The 19,158-nt window shown below is 55.9% G+C and overlaps 2 protein-coding genes across 3 annotated transcripts in view; one reads left to right on the plus strand and one right to left on the minus strand.

Annotated features, from left to right (window-relative positions):
• Positions 1 to 12,302, minus strand: part of IGHMBP2 (immunoglobulin mu DNA binding protein 2) — a 24,744-nt gene extending 12,442 nt beyond the window's left edge. The window contains exons 1-8 of the mRNA XM_029060461.2: positions 12,119 to 12,302; positions 8,888 to 9,057; positions 7,493 to 7,685; positions 6,921 to 7,018; positions 5,584 to 5,747; positions 4,578 to 4,778; positions 3,828 to 3,975; positions 2,881 to 3,055 (exon numbers count right to left, since the gene is read on the minus strand). Of these exons, the coding sequence (XP_028916294.1) occupies positions 2,881 to 3,055; positions 3,828 to 3,975; positions 4,578 to 4,778; positions 5,584 to 5,747; positions 6,921 to 7,018; positions 7,493 to 7,685; positions 8,888 to 9,057; positions 12,119 to 12,198 (1,229 nt within the window). The 5' untranslated portion in view covers positions 12,199 to 12,302. The remainder of the gene's footprint in view (positions 1 to 2,880; positions 3,056 to 3,827; positions 3,976 to 4,577; positions 4,779 to 5,583; positions 5,748 to 6,920; positions 7,019 to 7,492; positions 7,686 to 8,887; positions 9,058 to 12,118) is intronic.
• MRPL21 (mitochondrial ribosomal protein L21) lies at positions 12,278 to 18,927 on the plus strand. 2 transcript variants are annotated; one of them, XM_029060462.2, is made up of 7 exons: positions 12,278 to 12,384; positions 15,789 to 15,849; positions 17,116 to 17,201; positions 17,360 to 17,523; positions 17,826 to 17,878; positions 18,192 to 18,295; positions 18,766 to 18,927. In XM_029060462.2, exons 1-7 carry the CDS (start codon positions 12,306 to 12,308, stop codon positions 18,828 to 18,830), a joined length of 612 nt encoding a protein of 203 aa, XP_028916295.1. In that variant the 5' UTR covers positions 12,278 to 12,305; the 3' UTR covers positions 18,831 to 18,927. The 2 variants fall into 2 exon arrangements, with proteins under 2 accessions (XP_028916295.1, XP_028916296.1); XM_029060463.2 differs by lacking the exons at positions 12,278 to 12,384; positions 15,789 to 15,849 and adding an exon at positions 15,881 to 16,035.
• Positions 18,928 to 19,158: the final 231 nt, after the last annotated feature.

Here is a 19,158-nt window from a genome sequence, read left to right on the forward strand (position 1 = left end):
TAGGGACGAAGACAAGAGGAAATGTGAAACTGCAGGGAGAGAGATCAGGGCTGGAGATGGAGATTTGGAAATCATCTGCACAGAGGTGGTAGCTGAAGCCATGAGAGTGAATAAGTTCTCCAAAGAGTGGGTGTAGATGGAAAATAGAAAGGGTCCCAGAACTGAGCCTGGAGGGACCCACCCACAGTTAGGGAGAGGGAAGCAGAGGAGGAGCCCATGAAAGAGACTGACAAGGAGCAGCCACAGAAATAAAACAACCACCAGGTGAGGACAATGTCGGTGAAACCGAGGTTGAATAATGTTTCCTGGAGAAGGGGGTGGTTGACAGTAACAAAGGGAAATGAGAGGTCCAAGGGGATTGAGAAGCAGCGTGATTTAGCGGAAATAGCAGGGGCTTGGGAGTCAGAAGTCGTGGGTTCTAATCCCGACTCCGCCACTTGTCAGCTGTGTGACTTTGGACAAGTCACAACTTCTCTGTGCCTCAGTTATCTCATCTGGAAAATGGGGATTAAGACTTTAAGCCCCATGTGGGACAACCTAATTACCTTGTATTGACCCCAATGCTTAGAAAAGTGCTTGGCACATAGTAAGTGCTTAACAAATACAGCATTATTATTATTATTATTATTAGGATGGCATGCAGGTCGTTGGATTTGAGAAGATGGAGATCACTGGTAACCTTTGAGAGAGTGGCTTCTGTGGAGCGAAGGGGGTGGAAACCAGATTGGAGGGGTCAAGGAGAGAATTGTAGGAGAGGAATTTGAGACCATAGGGGTAGATAACTCGCTCAAGAGGACAGGTGGGCACAGGTCAGGCCAAGCAGTACGGATGGCAGGATGGTGGGAGGGGGAATTCCTCACTCTGCAAAGGTGCTCGACTGTGCTCGACTTGGCTCCGTTCGGCTGGGAACACACTGGGAAAGCAGCCAACACTGCCTGGGACAACAGCCTGGCCAGGGGCTGGGGGAACTGTCGGGTGGCTACGAGCACATGTGGGGCAGATGCACTCTTGGGACCAGACGCGGCTCTTCCGAGAACACGGCCCCCATCCGACAGAACTGGGAGTCTCCGCTGAGCAGGGATTTTGCGCAGAGCCCGGTGCCGGGCCTGGGACCGCTCATTAAACATCTGAGGTGCCATCCCTGCCCTCGAGGAATTTACGATCCCACTGTAGAGGCTCGCATCCGTAGATGGATGGCTGGCCGGCTGGATGTAAGTATGTTTACAATGGCATACTTTCAGTGGGAACAGGAGGAGAAAAACAGGTACAACAAGTCCATAGTGGTTACTGAGAGCCGGCCTGCCGTGGACATGAGGGAGCAAACCGGGCCCACTGGGGAGAGGATGGCAGAGGTAGGAGACGTGATCCGGGCCCAAAGAACATGGACCCATGGGAGGAAAGGAGGATTCCTGCCTCCAGCCTCTCGTTCCTCCAATCTCTACCTCACGCTGCCATCGTCTCTAGACTGCAGGCTCCTGGTGAGCGGGGAATGTGCCTACCAAGTCAGTCATATCATACCTGCCCAAGTGCTCAATTCAGTGCACTGCACACAGCAAGAGATCAATCAATACCACTGATCGATTGATTGCCGCAGCCGAGATCATCTTGCCAAAATGTCGCTCAGCCCATATCGCTCCTCCACGCCATCCGCTGGCTCCCCCGGTCCCTCCTCGTCAAGCCAAGACCCCCTCCCCCCCCATCGGCCCCGAGGCTCTGCCCCGTCTTCCCCATCTGCTCTCTTCTCCTACTAATTCCCACTCCGCGTGTTAGTCCTCCCAAGCCAATGACAACTTTCTAGCTGGGCCTCGCTCTCCACTCTCCCCCTGGCGTGGATCGCCCTCCGTTCCTCCCTTCCCACCTCGGACAGCCCGCAGACCTCTCCACAACCAGATTCCTCCTTAAACCTCACCTCCTCCAACCAGCTTTCCCCGATTAATTCCCCAACCCCCTAGAGTCACCTCGGCCAACTCTGGCACTTGGGGACTGACTTACAGCCTCCTCAGCAAACCGGTATACATGTCTGCTCTATTTATTGTGACTGCTTGAGTGGTAAATGTTTTTCTTCCCAAAGCCCACTACTGGGCACCACGCCAACCACAACTAGCCCTGCCACTGCTGTTACCACTACTGGTGAGCGCTGCTCCTGCTTCCCTCACTCCCCGCCTCTTCCTCCTCTTCCCCTCCCACTCCCCCTTCGAAGTCCGCTGGGCACGCGCGAACCCCTCTTCCCCTTTTCCTGTGCGCGTGCCCACTTAGTTACTCAGCGTCTTGGTGCGCCGTTAGCACCTCGGGGGCGTGCCGGGCCTGACTCCGGCCTGCAGGCCGCCCGGGCCCAAAACGAGCACACCGCCTCCCCTTCAATGCCCTACTGACAGCTCACCTCCTCCAGGAGGCCTTTCCCCTTTTCCTCTGCTCTTCCTCCCCTCCCCATCGCCCCGACTCCCTCCCTCTGCTCTACCCCCCTTCCCGCCCACAGCCCTTGTGTACATATATTTCTATTTATTTCATTAATGATGTGTATCTATCTCTATTTACATTGATGCTATTGATGCCTACTTGTTTTGTTTTGTCTGTCTCCCTCCCTTCTAGACTGTGAGCCCGTTGTTGGGTAGGGATTATCTCTATTTATAGCCGAACTGTACTTTCCAAATGCTTAGTACAGTGCTCTGCACACAGTAAGTGCTCAATAAATGCGACTGAATGAATGAGTACTATTACTATTAAGATCGCCATCGATGCTGGTGTCACTTCTACTGTACTGCTGCTCCTTGTGCCGACAGACAAGACGGTCAGAGGGATAGTGAGTGGGTGGTGTCTTAGGTGTGGGAGAGGATGGTGGGGGACAGCCATGAATGGGAGAGCAAGCGGGCAGGGTCTTACTTTTGGGAGAGGATGGTGGGGGGCAGCTGCTGGTGGTCTCCAGCCAGGACGCACTTGCGGGCCCTGAGCAGGGGGATCCAGCAGCCGGCCTCGAGGGCCTGCGCGCACTCGTCGATCACCACCAAGTCGAAGTAGTCGTCGGGCAGCAGCTTCAGCGGCCCGTCGGCAGAAGCCCCTGCAGACACAGAGCGGGTCAGACGGGCAGGGCTGACCGGAGGGGACGCCCCACATTCCAGACTGGGGACGGTCACGGCCGCAGGCCAAGCAGGGCTCCCGGGAGGCTGAGGGTGCCCCCGGAGGGGTTCCCGGCTGCCCAAGGTGGAGGCTGGGTTCACTTGGGGCCAGGTTTCAAGCCCAAGGGCAAAGCCCCCCGCCCAGTGCAGCCGGATCCCGGGTGACTGGCCAGCTCGCTCCCCCACCCCCTCTTCTCCCCTAGAACTCTAGCCTGGACAAAAATTCTGGTGGCTGAGGGCCAGGAACCCAGAGTGGGAACGAGGGCTAGGCAGGGGAGCCAGGAGCTGGGGTGAGACCGAGGGCCAGGTGATGGGGTCTGGAGCCTGGGGTGGGGCCAAGGGCCAGACCCGGGGGGAGGGGGCAGGGCAGGAGCTTGGGGTGGGGCCAGGGGCCAGGTGGAGGCCAGGCACCCGGGCTAGGGCCAGGGGCTAGGTGGGAGGCCAGGAACCCAAGGTAGGGCTGGAGGCCAGGAGTCCTGGGTGGGGCGAGCAGAGGCCGGCCAGGGCTTGCTGCCCCCAGGACCTTCTCCCCACCTGTCTCCAGCATACAGCGAGTGGGTACAAATTTGGGGGTGACGGACTCCTGCCTGGGTCATCCCCGAGCTTCCTGCCTGGGCCGGGGCCCGCCCGCTCGCTGCCTGCCTGTGTCCCCTGGGGATGGGGATGGAGCCGCTGAAGCCGCCGGCTCCGGGCAAAGCTACCCGCGTAGCTCACCCGTGTTTGTGGCCAGCACCACGCTGGCCCTAGTGAGGGTTTCCAGCATGGCCGCCTCCTCCCGCTCCCTCAGTTCTTTCCTCAGCACCTTCACTTCACTCCGCAGGTGTTGCTTCTCCCCCTTGTCTTGAGTCTTCCGCGTTTGGGCCTAGAAAAGAAACGAAGTTCAAGCCCTTAGGGCCCTACGTAGGACCCTACCCTGAACCGTTCCCCAGCTTCCAGCCCACCTGAAACCTTCTCCTCTTGTTCCTCCTCCTGGAGGAGGCCCTCCCCACCGGATCCCCAGTGGCCTTGTCCCGTCAGCCGCGGGCCTCCCACCCCCACTGTGAGGATTTGTTCAGCCCATCAGCACCCCAGTGCCAACTTCTCTTGGCTGCTCCCCACCCGCCGTCCAGAACTGCAGTTCCCCTCCTGTTCCCCCTGTACAGAGACCAGTGGTGCCCGCCGGCCTCCCCGCCTAGTCCCACTGTACAGAGACCGCCAGTGCCCACCTGCCTCCCCACGGGATGGCCAGCACTCTTAGGGCAGGGACTGTGTCTCTCACAGATGGTATTCTCCCAAGCACCTACTTCAGCAGTCTGCCCAGAGAAGGGGCCCAGCACTCTGCCCACAGCGGGCACTCGATTCCCATCAGTGAGAAAATGCAGCCTACATGACGCAGTCAACTTCTTCTGGCAGACTAGGGGATGACGCTTCCCGGGACTAGGGCCCCACCCGGTGTACCCTCCCTCCCTGGCTGCAAACTCTCACCAAAGCCCGGTCGATATCCTTCCTGATGTCCGCCACAAGCTGGGCGCCGTCGCCACGAGCCAGGACGGCGTCGAGGGAGTGCCGCACGGTGGAGTCCAGCAGGCGGGCCGGGTGGCCCAGGCGCAGCACCCGCTCGTGGTGCCCGGCCAAGCGCTCTACCAGGTTGTCCACCGCGGTGTTGGACGGGGCACAGCACAGCACCTGCGGACAAGCACAGCCACCCCCCGCCGCCTCCCATCAGCCTCATCCTGACTGCGACTGAGGCCTCACCGGCCGTGGGGAGGAGGAGCACACGAGGGAAGTTGCTCCCTGGGAGAAATGCAGGCCCTGGGATGAGGATGAGCGGTGCCCATGCAACTCCAAGGGGACCGGGGGCTCTGAGGGGGAGCAGTACTTCGGGGCCCAAATACACCATTGAATCCCCCCAGCTACAGAACCTTGCTGACCAAAGGGGCAGGGGGACCAGGGAGAGGAGGGAAGGGGTGAGACAGCTCATCCATCGGAGTGCCCCTGGTAACGGCCTTGCCCAGCTCTAGGCTCCGAGGGGCAGTGTCGGTGGGAAGTTCCTGAGGCTGGGAACCAAGGTTCCCAGCAATTCTGTGTCAGTCGGGACCCCGCGGGGCTCCAAGGACACTGGCCAGGGTCAGCCGGCCAAGGGAGGCGCTGCCAGGCGGTTACTGGGGGAAAAGGGAACCCAGGGCTCCTGGACCTACAGGGAAGAGGGAGGTGCCAGGAGGCCCAACCACAGCTCCGGGCCAAACTGGAGGGGCACCATGAAGCACCCCTCCCTCTGGGGATGGACAAACGAGGAGGGCCTCGTCCATCTGTCAGTCAGTCGGTCAATCGATCGATCGTTACCATCAAACCCATGGGAGCGCGCCACGAAAGGGGAAGGCCTGGTCCCTACCCTGGTGGCACTCGCAGTCCTGTAGCCCAGCCCGCCTGCGGCCCAGCTCGCCTCACGGCTCAGCACACTGCGGTCCCGCCGACCTGCAGGGCAGCTCACCTTGAGGCCTTGGCGAACGGCCTGTCGCACTACCTCGACCACAGCCGTGGTCTTCCCCGTGCCCGGAGGACCGTGGATCACAGCCACTTCCCTCTGGGCCAGGGCAAAGGTCACGGCCTCCCTCTGGGATGCATCAAGGGCCTCGTCGAAGAACACGGTGGGGCCTGCGGAGAGAGCCGAGACTCGCTGCCGCCCCCTTATTGGTATCGATCACCTCAAGCTTTCTCCCGTTACAGTGGAAGCTCCTTATAAATATAATAATGTTGGTATTTGTTAAGCGCTTACTATGTGCAGAGCACTGTTCTAAGCGCTGGGGTAGACACAGGGGAATCAGGTTGTCCCACGTGGGGCTCACAGTTTTCATCCCCATTTTACAGATGAGGGAACTGAGGCACAGAGAAGTTAAGTGACTTGCCCACAGTCACACAGCTGACAAGTGGCAGAGCTGGGATTCGAACTCATCACCTCTGACTCCAAAGCCCAGGCTCTTTCCACTGAGCCACGCTGCTTCTCTACTCTTATGGGCAGGGAATGTTTCGCTTATTTAGTATGTACTTCCAGAACACTTAGCACAGTACCCTGCGCCTAGGGAACCTTCAGTAAATGCTATCATGACTACTGCTATCGCAGCATGGAGAAGCAGCCTAGCTTAGTGGATAGAGCACGGGCCTAGGAGTCAAAAGGTCATGGGTTCTAATCCTGGCTCCCCCAGATGTCTGCTGTGTGACCTCGGGCAACTCACTTCACTTCTCTGGGCCTCAGGCATCTCATCTGTAAAATGGGGATAAAGAGTATTAGCCCTATGTGGGACGGGGATTGTGTCCAACCTAACTTGTACCTACCCCAGCACTTAGAACAGTGCTTGGTGAATAATAATAATAATAATGTTGGTATTTGTTAAGCGCTTACTCTGTGCAGAGCACTGTTCTAAGCGCTGGGGTAGATACAGGGTCATCAGGTTGTCCCATGTGAGGCTCACAGTCTTCATCCCCATTTTCCAGATGAGGTAACTGAGGCCCAGAGAAGTTAAGTGACTTGCCCAAAGTCACATAGCTGACGAGCGGCTGAGTCGGGATTAGAACCCATGACCTCTGACTCCCAAACCCGTGCTCTTTCCACTGAGCCACGCTGCAAATAGTAAGTGCTTAGCAAGTACGATAATAATTTATTATCATTAGTGCGCCTGGCGGACCAAAGCAGCGCTGACCTGGGACGGCTGTTTTGCCTACAATCCCCCACCTCATACGACGACTCCCAGCCAAGCCCAAAGATCGAAGACACCTGCATATCTGAGCGGGGTCCCGGGCTCGGCCATGCCCAAGACTGAAGACACTTACGGTTCTGAGTGGGGTCACTGGGCTCAGATGAGCCGAAGAGAACATCAATCAGGCAGGATGCGGGACCGGAATGGTACTGGTTCAACCGGGTTAAAGCCCTGCCAGAAGAGACCACAGCAAAGTGGACGGGGCAGGTTGGAGGAGGATGGACAGGGGAGGGGTGGGGGTCTAGTTGGGCATGGGCATGGAGGGGTGGGGTCCAGGCAAGGCAGGCCGAGAAGGGAGGGAGTCCGGGTAGGACAGGTGGGGACAATTGTTGCCGAATTGTATATTCTAAGCGATTAGTATAGTGCTCTGCACATAGTAAGCCCTCAATAAATATGAATGAATGAATGAATGAATGAATGAATGAATGAATGAATGAATGAATGAATGAATGAGAAGGAAAGATCCAGGCAGGGCAGGCAGGGGGAGGAAGGGGTACAGATAGGGCAAGCAGAAGGAGGGAGGGAGGGGGTCCAAGCAGAGTGGGTAGGGGGAGGAATGGGGCCTGGACAAGGCAGGCAGAGGAAGGTGGTGGGTCTGAGCAGGGCAGGAGGGGGAAGGGAGGGGGTAGCCGTTTCTCCCCTTACTTCTTTAGCCGCTTGTATGTGACATCATTGGCCAGGCGGAGCAGGCTGAATGTGCTCTCTGGGTCCAAACTCAGCTGGCCCCCTGGTGGTTCCTCAAATGCCACAGTGACGGCCTCAGAGGTGAGCCGGGTCACCACCCCCCTGGCCTGCTCAGCATCCTCGCTCGCCGCGGTGCACAGACCCACGATGTCGCCTGCAGAAGGATACACCGTCAACCGGGCCGGGCCAAGAGGTCCCCAGCAAGGCCTCAGGCCAACCACACCCCAGCCGTGGGGGACCGGCCGTGGGAGACTGGCCGCGGGGGATCCTCTTTGCATTGATCCCAGTTAAAAACAGAAAGGAAGAGGGCGGGAGGGCAGCAGGGGGTGGGGGGAGGTGAGGCAGTGGAGGTAAAAAGCACCAAAGGGCCGAGACCCCAAAACAGAAAGCAGGCAGGCGGAAGAGGGGAGCCCCCAAGGCCCAGGCAGACACCCTCTCCCCTTGCTCCACTGATGCCCCTGGCCAAAGAATGTAGGCCAAGATGGCGGGATTAATCCACCACCATCTCCTCTCAGAACCGCCTATCCCAAGCACTCCCCACCACTATCTCCTCTCAAAGCTTGTCTCCTCAGAGGCGGCCACCCTGGAGATTCTGCCACTGTCTCCTCAGAGTTGGCCACCCCAGAAACCCCCACCACTGCCTCCTCTCTTAGCCAGCCACCTTGGAGACACCCACCTCCACCTCCTTGGAGTCGGCTGCTCCAGAGACCCCCAGCACCATCTCTGTGCGGAGAGAGCCTGACAACTTCGAAAACACAGACCCCCCCCGCACCCAAACTCTCCCACAGCGACTTGGAGACTAGGACAGAGGCCCGGCGTCCATGCGACCTGGTAAGTCCTGCCTGGGTGCCTGGCACTTAGCTGCCTGCCTCCTTCCCAAAGGGTCCAGGCTTCTCCGTCTAATGACCATTAGCTCCTTGTGGGTAGGGGTCATGTGCCCCCGAGCCTTGGGCATCTCTAAAGGCCAGTATGGGGCAGCTCATCCAGCTGGCACCCAGGACAGACCCTCGCTGCTCCAACACTGGCGAGGCCACAGGCCTTCTGGGGTCTCGCAGGGCCGGACCCCAGGGCTAGGGATCCCCTGGGCTGGACTCTAGCCCACAATGGCCCCAGCTCGAATTAAAGTCCTCAGTTAGTGGGCCGGGTGGCTGGAGGTGGGCTCTGACAGAACCACTCAGGTTCCCGCCGAAAGCAGCACAGACCACTACGGGCCGATACCTGCATCTTAGCGCCCGGGGGGCCGGGAAGCGGGCGGCACGAAGGGTGAGGAACAGAACCCGAAAGAAATCCAGGCCCCGTCAGAACACGATGAGGGCCTCTCGAGGCGGCCCACACTTGGGCCGAGGTCAGACGTACCGGGGCCGAAGCTGTTGGCGGGCAGCCCCGAGCCAGAGCCCCGCTTCCGGCCCTCCAGGGTCACCAGCAGCCGGCCGTACAGCCCCGTCCTCTGGCTGGTCACATGGAGTTTCAACAGGCACACGCCTCGACGCTGCAGCTCCTTGAGCGAGACATTTTTCTGCCAGCTCCTGGGAAGCAAGCAGCACCGTGGCCGAAGGGTGGTGGGCAGGAGGCAGGGGAGGGAAACGGATGGACGGGGCTGAGTCTGACCTGACCGACTTGCTTCTACCCCAGTGCTTACAACAAGGCTGGATGCATAGGAAACGCTTAGCACACAGAATGATGACGATAACGCAGGGAGACTAGAGTCGGTCAGTCCTGCCGGCTCTGTCCACTGCTCATTGCCCCTGCCCTGCACTCCTGGGTGGAGGGATAGAGAAAGGAGTACAGTGCTCCGCAAACTCTAAGTGCTCAAAAAATACGACTGAATGAAAAAAGAAGACACAGTCCACACAGAAGGGCGGATGGACAGTCTGAGCGATGGGCAGACGTGCGGACACACCGAGGGGCAAGGAGACACATGGACACTTTGAGGAGTGGGCAGACACTTTGAGGGGCGAGCGTATGCACAGACACCTTGAGGGGCGGACACATGGATATGCCGAGAGATGGGACGACACGTAAAAATAATAAATCCTGGCTCTGCCACTTGTCAGCTGTGTGACTTTGGGCAAGTGACTTCACTTCTCTGTGCCTCAGTTCCCTCAACTGTCAGGTGGGCAAATGTCCTTCAACGTGGGACAACCTGATCACCTTGTACCCTCCCCAGCACTTATAACAGTGCTTTGCACATAGAAAACGCTTAACAAATGCCATTATTATTATTAATAATAATTCTGGTATTTGTTAAGCGCTATGTGCTAGACACTGTACTAAGTACTGGGGTGGATGCAAGGAAATCAGATTGGACATAGTCCCTGTCCCGATTTGCTTGCATCCACCCCAGCGCTTGGGACAGTGCCTGGCACATAGTTAAGCGCTTAGCAAATACCATCATCATTATTATTATTATGGACCTGCCGAGGGTCAAGCGGGCACGGGGGCAGTCAGAAGGATGGCTGGATCCATAGTCACGCTGAGGGAGAGGCGGCCAAACGGAGCCTCATTCATTCACTAATTCAATCGTATTGAGCGCTTACTCTGTGCAGAGCACTGGACTAAGGGCTTGAAATTCATTCATTCATTCATTCAATAGTATTTATTGAGCGCTTACTATGTGCAGAGCACTGTACTAAGCGCTTGGGATGAACAGGTCGGCAACAGATAGAGACAGTCCCTGCCGTTTGACGGGCTTACAGTCTAATCGGGGGATTCATCTGTATTTATTGAATGCTTACTGTATGCACAGCACTGGACTAAGCGCTTGGAATGTACAACTGGGCAACAGATAGAGACCATCCCCACCCAACAACGGGCTCCCAGTTTCAGCGTGGCTCAGTGGAAAGAGACCGGGCTTAGGAGGCAGAAGTCATGGGTTCTAAACCCGGCTCCGCCACTTATCAGCTGTGTGACTTTGGGCAACTCACTTAACTTCTCTGAGCCTCAGTGACCTCATCTGTAAAATGGGGATGAATAATAAAATTGTTGATATTTGTTAAGTGCTTACTACGTGCGGAGCACTGTTCTAAGCTCTGGGATAGATACAAGGTAATCAGGTTGTCCCACGTGAGGCTCACAGTCTTCATCCCCATTTTATAGATGAGGGAACTGAGGCACAGAGAAGTTAATTGACTTGCCTACAGTCACACAGCTGACAAGTGGCAGAGCCGGGAGTCGAACCCATGACCTCTGACTCCCAAGCCTGGGCTCTTTCCACTGAGCCACGCTGCTTCCCTAAGACTGTGAAGGCTGTGAGCCTCGCGTGGGACAATCTCCCCCAGCCCTTAGAACAGGGCTCGGCACACAGTGAGCACGACTGTGAGCCCACTGTTGGGTAGGGATTGTCTCTGTTGCCAAATTGTACTTTCCCAGCGCTTAGTCCAGTGCTCTGCACACAGTAAGCGCTCAATAAATATGATTGAACGAATGAATGAACCAATACCAACATTATTATTCTTATTATCTGTTGCCGAACTGTACATTTCAAGCGCTCAGTCCAGCGCTCTGCACACGGTAGGCACTCCAAAAATACGATTGAATGAATAAATGCATAATAATAATGTTGGTATTTGTTAAGCGCCTACTATGTGCAGAGCGCTGTTCTAAGCGCTGGGGGAGATACAGAGAATCAGCGTGGCTCAGTGGAAAGCGCACGAGCTTTGGAGTCAGCACATAGTATGAGCTTAACAAATACCAACATTATTACAGGGTAATCAGGTTGTCCCACGTGAGGCTCACAATCTTAATCCCCATTTTCCAGATGAGGGAATTGAGGCACAGAGAAGTGAAGTGCCTTGCCCACAGTCACACAGCTGACAAGGGGGAAACAGACAACAAAACAAGGAGTCGGGAGTCGACAGAATCAGAGATCCCTACACATCGCTAGCAAAATAAGGGGAAGCAGCGTGGCCCAGTGGAAAGAGCCTGGGCTTGGGAGTCAGAGGTCATGGGTTCGACTCCCGGCTCTGCCACTTGTCAGCTGTGGGACTGTGGGCAAGTCATTTCACTTCTCTGGGCCTCAGTTCCCTCATCTGTCAAATGGGGATTAACTGTGAGCCTCACGTGGGACCACCTTATTACCCTGTATCTCCCCCAGCGCTTAGAACAGTGCTCTGCACATAGTAAGCGCTTAACGGCGTGGCTCAGTGGAAAGCGCCTGGGCTTTGGAGTCAGAGGTCGTGGGTTCGATTCCCGGCTCTGCCACTTGTCAGCTGGGTGACTGTGGGCGCGTCACTTCACTTCTCTGGGCCTCAGTGACCTCATCTGTCAAATGGGGATTAACTGTGAGCCTCACGTGGGACAACCTGATGACCCTGTATCTATCCCAGCGCTAAGAACATTACCGACGTTATTATTATTAACAAATAGCAACATTATTACTTCACTTCTCTGGGCCTCAGTTCCCTCATCTGTAAAACGGGGATGAAGACCGTGAGCCTCACGGGGGGCAGCCTGTTTACCTCGTATCTCCCCCGGGGCTTAGAACGGTGCTCTGCATAGAGTAAGCGCTTAACAAATAGCAACATTATTATTATTAATAATAAACAGAGGGCTAAATAACGTCTACACCTATGGGGCGGTCGGCGGCACCTGCTCTCGTCGATCTCCGCTTGGCGCTCCTCCTGCAGCAGGCCCAGCTGGCGGGACACGAAGGCCTCGGCCGCCGCCATGATGGCGGCCCCCTCCCCCCCCGGGCCTGTGTCTGCCTGCGGGTCGGGCCTCCTCGGCAGCTTCTTCCTCCCTCCGCTTGCCACTTCCGGCCGGAGGCGGGAGGAAGATGGCGACGGCGGGGGCCTGGCTGAGGCTCGGGGTGTCGTTTGGCCTCCGGCCGGGGCCCCCCGCCCGGCCCGGAGCGGGTGAGTGAGCGGGGGTGGCGGGCCCGGCCCCACCGGCCTCGAAGCCGAGGGCTTCTCCACCGCTTCCCGCCTGCTAAGCACTGCCCTAAACGCCGGGGTAAGCGCGGGTCCCCCTCCCTTGCCAAGGAGGAGCGAGCAGAGGGATGCCCTCCCCCTGCTGCCGAGGCACAGCGATGATAGCAATGATGGTATTTGTTAAGCGCTTCCTCTGTGCAAAGCACTGTTCTAAGCGCTGGGGGATCCCAGATGATTCCCACGTGGGGCGCACAGTCTCCATCCTCATTTGACAGATGAAGTCACTGAGGCCCAGAGAAGTGAAGTGACTTGCCCAAGGTCACACAGCCGACAAGCGGCGGAGCCGGGATTGGAACCCATGATCTCTGACTCCATGCCCGGGCTCTTTTTCCACCGAGCCACGCTGCTTCTCTGCAAGCGATGCGAGCAACGGGAAGTGACTTGCCCAAGGTCACCCAGCAGACAAGTGGCAGAGCCGGGTTTAATAATAAGAATAATAACGTTAAGTCCTTACTTTCTGCCGAGCACTGTTCTAAGCGCAGGGGGGGGATACAAGGTCATCAGGTTGTCCCACGTGGGGCTCACCGTTTTCATCCCCCTTTTGTAGATGAGGGAACTGAGGCACAGAGAAGTTATGCGACTTGCCCAAGGCCCCACAGCAGACAAGTGGCGCAGCCGTGATTAATAATAATTTTGATGTTTGTTAAGCGCTTACTATGTGCCGAGCACTGTTCTGAGCACTGGGGTAGATACAGGGTCATCAGGTTGTCCCACGTGAGGCTCACAGTCTTCATCCCCATTTTACAGATGAGGTAGCTGAGGCACCAAGAAGTCAAGTCACTTGCCCAAAGTCACACAGCTGACAGGTGGCGCAGTCGGGATTAGAACCCATGACCTCTGACTCCTAAGCCCATGCTCTTTCCATTGAGCCACGCTGCTAATAATAATAATGCTGGTATTTGTTAATAATAATGGTGGCATTTATATTAAGCGCTTACTATGTGCAAAGCACTGTTCTAAGAGCTGGGGAGGATATAAGGTGATGAGGTTGTCCCACGTGGGAATCACAGTCTTCATCCCCATTTTACAGATGAGGGTACTGAGGCACTGAGAAGTGACGTGACTTGCCCAAAGTCACACAGCTGACAAGTGGCGGAGCAGGGAATAGAACCAATGGCCTCTGACTCCTAAGCTCGGGTGCTTTCCACTGAGCCACATAGAACCCGTGTCCTCTAACTCCCAGGCCCGTTTGGGCCGAGATCTCCCGACCGCCGGGCCCGGGCTCTTGGCTTTAAGCCCCGCTCCTTCCCCACGAGAGACTCTGTGACCTGAGCTGGGTGACACTACCACTGGTTTAATCACCATGGCCCAGTGGAAAGAGCCCGGGCTTGGGAGTCAGAGGTCATGGGTTCTAATCTCCGCTGTGCCACTGATCAGCTGTGTGACTGTGCAAGTCATTTCACTTCTCTGTGCCTCAGTTACCTCATCTGGAATATGGGGATGAAGACTGTGAGCCCCATGTGGGACAACCTGAACATCTTGTATCCCCACAGAGCTTAGAATAGTGCTTTGCACATAGTAAGCGCTTAACAAATACCATCATCATTATTATTATTATCCATCCTGCACGTAGACGATCTCACTGTTACCGTTGGCCCCAGCCACACTCTTCCACACTCTCAACAAATAATAATGAGTAGTAGTGGTGATATTCTGACACTGTTATCCCTCTCCCCCCTGCATTGCCCTTGTACTTGAATTTGCACCCTTTATTCACCCCTGTAGTCCCACAGGATTTATGCCTTTATCCCTAATTTATTTACAATAATAAAGATGGTATTTGCTAAGCGCTTACTGTTTGCCAGGCACTATACTAAGCGCTGGGGTGATTACAAGCAAACTGAGTTGGACACAGTCCCTGTCCCACATGGAGCTCATAGTCTCAATCCCCATCTTGCAGACGAGGTTATCTGAGGCACAAAAAAGATTAGTGACTTAACCAAGGTCACACAGGAGACAAATAGCAAAATTGGGATTAGAACCCATGACCTTCTGACTCCCAGGCATGTGCTCTACTACGCTATGTTGCTTCTCCCAATATTAATGTCTGCATCCCCCTCTAACTTGTCTACCAAACTCCACTGTAGCATTTATAGTATATAAACTCTCCCAAGTGCTAGGCACGTAGCACTGCACAGTAAACACTCAATAAATATGATTGATATGTGTTAAGTGCTTCCTACCTGCTGAGCACTGTGCTAAGTACTTGGTTAGTTACATAGTAACTGGATCAGGGGTCTGTCCCACCTAGGGCTCACAGTTTTAGAGAGAACAGATCTTTAGTACCCATTCTACAGATGAGGAAATAGGCACAGAGAGGTAAGAAGTAGTGTGGTCTAGTAGGTAGAGCACAGGCCTGGAAGTCAGAAGGAACTGGGTTCTAATCCCCACTCCACCACTTGTCTGCCCTGTGATCTTGGGCAAGCCACTTCACGTCTCTATGTTTGTGACCTCATTTGTACAACGGGGATTAAGACTGAATACCTCACGTGAGACACGGACTGTGGCCAACCTGATTAGTTGTACCTACTTCAGTGCTTAGCACAGGGCCTGGCACACTGTAAGCACTTAACAAATACAAGAGAGAGAGGAAGGGAGGAGGAGGAGGAGAGAGAAGAGAGAGACCACTTGTGCCACCACACTTGACCAGGAGAAAAGGCCACAGCCTTGCGTGGGTTGTGTTGGTGGGTAGTAAAACTCTGGAAGACATTATAGCACATTGGGCTGGACACAGGAAGAGGAGCCGGACGAGATGTAGACATGGTCCCTGGCCAGTGTATTGTACTCTCCCAAGGGCTTAGCACAGTGCTCTGCTCATAGTAAGCGCTCAGTAAATACCATTTACTGATTGATTGGCCCCAAGGGACTCGCCGACTCTGAGGAAGGCCAGAAAGGGATTGGCGGCAGATGCTTACAGGAAGGTGAAACCCAAACAGAGTAGATAGTGATGAGGAAAACCTGAGAGCAGTGGGAGGCCCAGCTCCTTGTATCTCACTGACCAGAGTCACAGCCCCAGCCCTGGCAGGGGCCTTCCCTTCTAGGGGTTCACAAAGTTGAGGGAGTGGGCTCTAAGAAGCAAAGGGGCAGTGAGCACCCGGGGTCTGCTCCGGGGCCATCCGCCTAGCTTCCTTGGCCCCTAAACCCCAACCCAAATTCCCCTCCTGCTCCTGAAAGATGACACCTGGTGCGTGTTCTGTGTCTCTGGCCTGTTTCTCATGAGAAGTGCCCTGACCATGAGGGCAGATGAAGGGGACCTCTGGGTTGGGAGTTAAGAACCATGGTGCTGATTTCAACTCTGGGCTGTTCTTGTTTTCCATTTCCACCTTCAGCGTCTCTCCTGTGGGCAGCCATCCGGAGTCAGAGTTCTGACAGCCATCTTGCTCATCCCCGGTAATGTACCAGCGTGTGACCGGCCATTTGATCTGAGGGGAGCCTGGGGGATTTCTCCAGTCCTTAGAAAACTCTCCATCCTGAAGAGGTTGAAACCCAAATTGCACATCAAAAGGGTAGAGGAGAGCGAGAGAACATTTGCAGAGTTCAGGCAATAATGGAAAAGACCCAAAAGCTTAAGGGGAGGTAAGGAGCGGGCCCCAAGGAGGGAGGTCGAGGGAGGCCCAGACTGCAGGGCTCAGCATAAATACTGTAACCAAAACCATAATCAATCGGGAAGAGAAAAGGAAGTGGGGAAAGTTTGGGATGTTAGGTGGTTCCGGCCGAACTACTCAAGGTGGTCTGTGCGAGATCATTGGGGGAGTGTCAGGGGTGGCCTGTGCTGGGTCACCGGGGGAGAGTCGGGACTATGGGACGTTTGGTGCTGAGTCATGGGGGAGGGGGTTAGATGGTCCACACTTGGTTACTAGGGGAGAGTTGTAATAATAATGATGGTATTTGTTAAGCACTTATTATGTGCCAAGCATTGAGGTAGATACAAGGTAATCAAGTTGTCCCACATTGGGCTCACAGTCTAAATCAGTTACCTCAGTTACCTCATCTGTAAAATGGGGATTAAGACTGTGAGCCCCACGTGGGACAACCTGATTACCTTGTATCACCCCCAGCACTTAGAACAGTGCTTGGCACATAGTAAGCACTTAAATACTATTATTATTATTAGTAATCCCCATTTTACAGATGAGGTAATTGAGGCACAGAGAAGTTAAGTGACTTGCCCAAAGTCACCCAGCTGATAAGTGGCAGAGCTGGGATTAGAACCCACGCCCTCTGACTCCCAAGCCCGGTCTCTGACTTCTGTATGGAATGGTCTGTCCTGCGTCACTGAGGAGAGCCAGGGGTATGGGATGGTCCTTGCTGGGTCACTGGGGAGAGTTGTGTGTGGGATGGTCCTTGGGGGAGAGTCAGGGATGGAGAAGGGAGAGTTGGAGATGTTTGAAGCCTAGTGTCAGTGTGGCCCGTGCTAGAGGAAGAGGCGCCATGTTCGTGTGATCATTAGAGAATGAGGCCTGCACTGCAGCCTTTTCTTTAGGCCTCACAGGAGTGTGAGCCTGCACCGGGGGACCTGTGTGGATGACTGGCTCTCGGTGGCTCCATGCCCCCCGGCGTTGGCCCGAGCCTGTCCTGACGCTGGGCCCGTCACGCAGGGGCCCATGTGGCCCTGAGCCTGGGCCTTTTCAACATGCTGTTGCTCCTTCCCCCCAGCCTCCTCCCAAAAACGTCACTGACCTCACCACCATGGCCGAAAATCCAGCTTCCGGACCCAGCCCAAGAGGCCGGCATCCATGCAGGTAGTCGTCTCCCGGGGCCCGGCTGGGGGCCGTGCCTGGGGCGGGGGTGGGGGTCTGTCAAGCCGGTCAGCTGGATGGATCGTGGCGAGGTGCGTCCAGGCCAGAGCGGAGGGGGTGGGGGCCAGCGGTGCGGGCGTGACCAGGCCCATGTCCACCAGCGCTGGTGCAGAAGGTGAACAAGCAGATCGCCGCCGGCCAGTACGGCCGTCTCTTTGCCGTCGTGCACTTTGCCAGCCAGCAGTGGAAGGTCACCAATGAGGATCTGATTTTAATCGGGAACTCGCTGGATATTGAATGCGGAGAGAGAATTCGCTTGGAAAAGGTAAGGAAGTCGGATTGTGGCAATTTCATGTCCCCGGGGCATTGTCGGGCCCATCATTTGAGGACCATCTTAGAGAGTGGGAGGGCCTGGGGATCGTGGCCAGAAAGGGAGGGAGGCGGAGGGGAGCGGGCCCGGTGAGGGATCAGAGGAGTGGGAGGGTCTGGGGACCGTGGCCAGCGTGGGTGGGTCTGGGGTCAGAAGAGTGGCGAGGCCTGGTTTCTTGAGGGAAGATTTCAACTCTCACAAGGGAGCCCATTTCTCCCCAACGGCAGTGATTTAAATGACTCCCTGAACCTTTGCAGGTGTTGCTGGTGGGAGCCGACGACTTCACCCTCATCGGAAAACCTCTGCTAGGGTAATGCACATATTGTTGTTAGCCTTATGGGCGGCAGCCCCTCCTCCCTCTCCCCCATGGTGCCAGCTGAACCTGGTCTATGGTGGGGGCCCCACCCAGTGCCCAGCTTGGCTGCTGCTGCATCTAGACTGACCAGAGTGGCCAGCCATCCTGGCCCTCCTACCCCCTGGATGTCTTCTCTCCCAGCCCTGTCTTCTGCACCACTGACGTCCTTCAGGCTCCTTTTTCTTCAGCATCCCTTCTGTTCCCTCTCCATTGTCCTTTTTGGCCCTCCTCCATCCTCCCTCCAAGACCCTGCCATCTTCTGTTCTAGCCTGGACCTCGTCCGTGTAGAAGCCACCGTTGTTGAGAAGACGGAGTCGTGGCCGAGAGTCTATATGAAATTTAAGAAAAGGAAGAACTTCAGGAAAAGGAAAAGTACGTTGGGAAAAACCCAGCCCCTAGGACGCTGTGCTGGACCCCTCTCCCTCTCGGGTTTGAGCCAACGGTGGACCTGGGCATTGCAACGTCCCAGCCCCAAACCAACCGAGCGGTCATGTGTGGGCCTTTGAGAGTGACGGGCAGTCGGCAGTGGGGCTTAGAGAAAGACAAGAGATGGGGAGTCGTGCCTGGGGCTTGGAGACAGACAAGAGGGGCAATATACAGGGTGGGGCTGGCATCACTCTGGGATTGCTTTGGAGTGACTAGGTGCAGCATAGCATGGGGTGGCAGGTCATGATGACGGGGGCAGGGGCTGGGGGTTGATGCAAACGTAAAAGGAGTTCCCTGGCCTGGGTCTGGATGGGGCCAGGGGCTGGCCCCGTGAGGGCTCGCTGGACCGGCTCTCCCCCAGCCGCCAGATGGTGAGTGCTGGAAGGCTTGGTCACCCACTCCCCTGTCTCTTCCAGCCATTGTGACCCAGCAGACGTTGCTACGCATCAACACCATCGAAATTGCTCCGTGTTTGTCGTGACCCCGGGCTGAGCCTCAGAGGAAACGCTGGGCTCTGAGCCTGCTCGAACCAAAAATCCAATTGCCTTTTTATAATAAAATTCTGAATCTAAGAAGAATTTTGCGCCTTTTTTTCGGGTTACCACCTAATAGATTTTCAAATGCCTGGATGACATAATGTGTCCAAGCAGATGGATGGACGGATGGGGACATGAGCAAAGGCCATCCCCTGGATAGTCCTCCCCAACCCCTGCTAAATTCCACTCTGGTGACCCAGCACGGACCCTCGTCTGTGCCGGAAGTTACTCATTCCCACCTACACTGGGATCTGGTAACAACTTCCAGTGGAA

This window comes from Ornithorhynchus anatinus, chromosome 3 (assembly GCF_004115215.2).
Source record: "Ornithorhynchus anatinus isolate Pmale09 chromosome 3, mOrnAna1.pri.v4, whole genome shotgun sequence".
NCBI lineage: Eukaryota > Metazoa > Chordata > Mammalia > Monotremata > Ornithorhynchidae > Ornithorhynchus > Ornithorhynchus anatinus.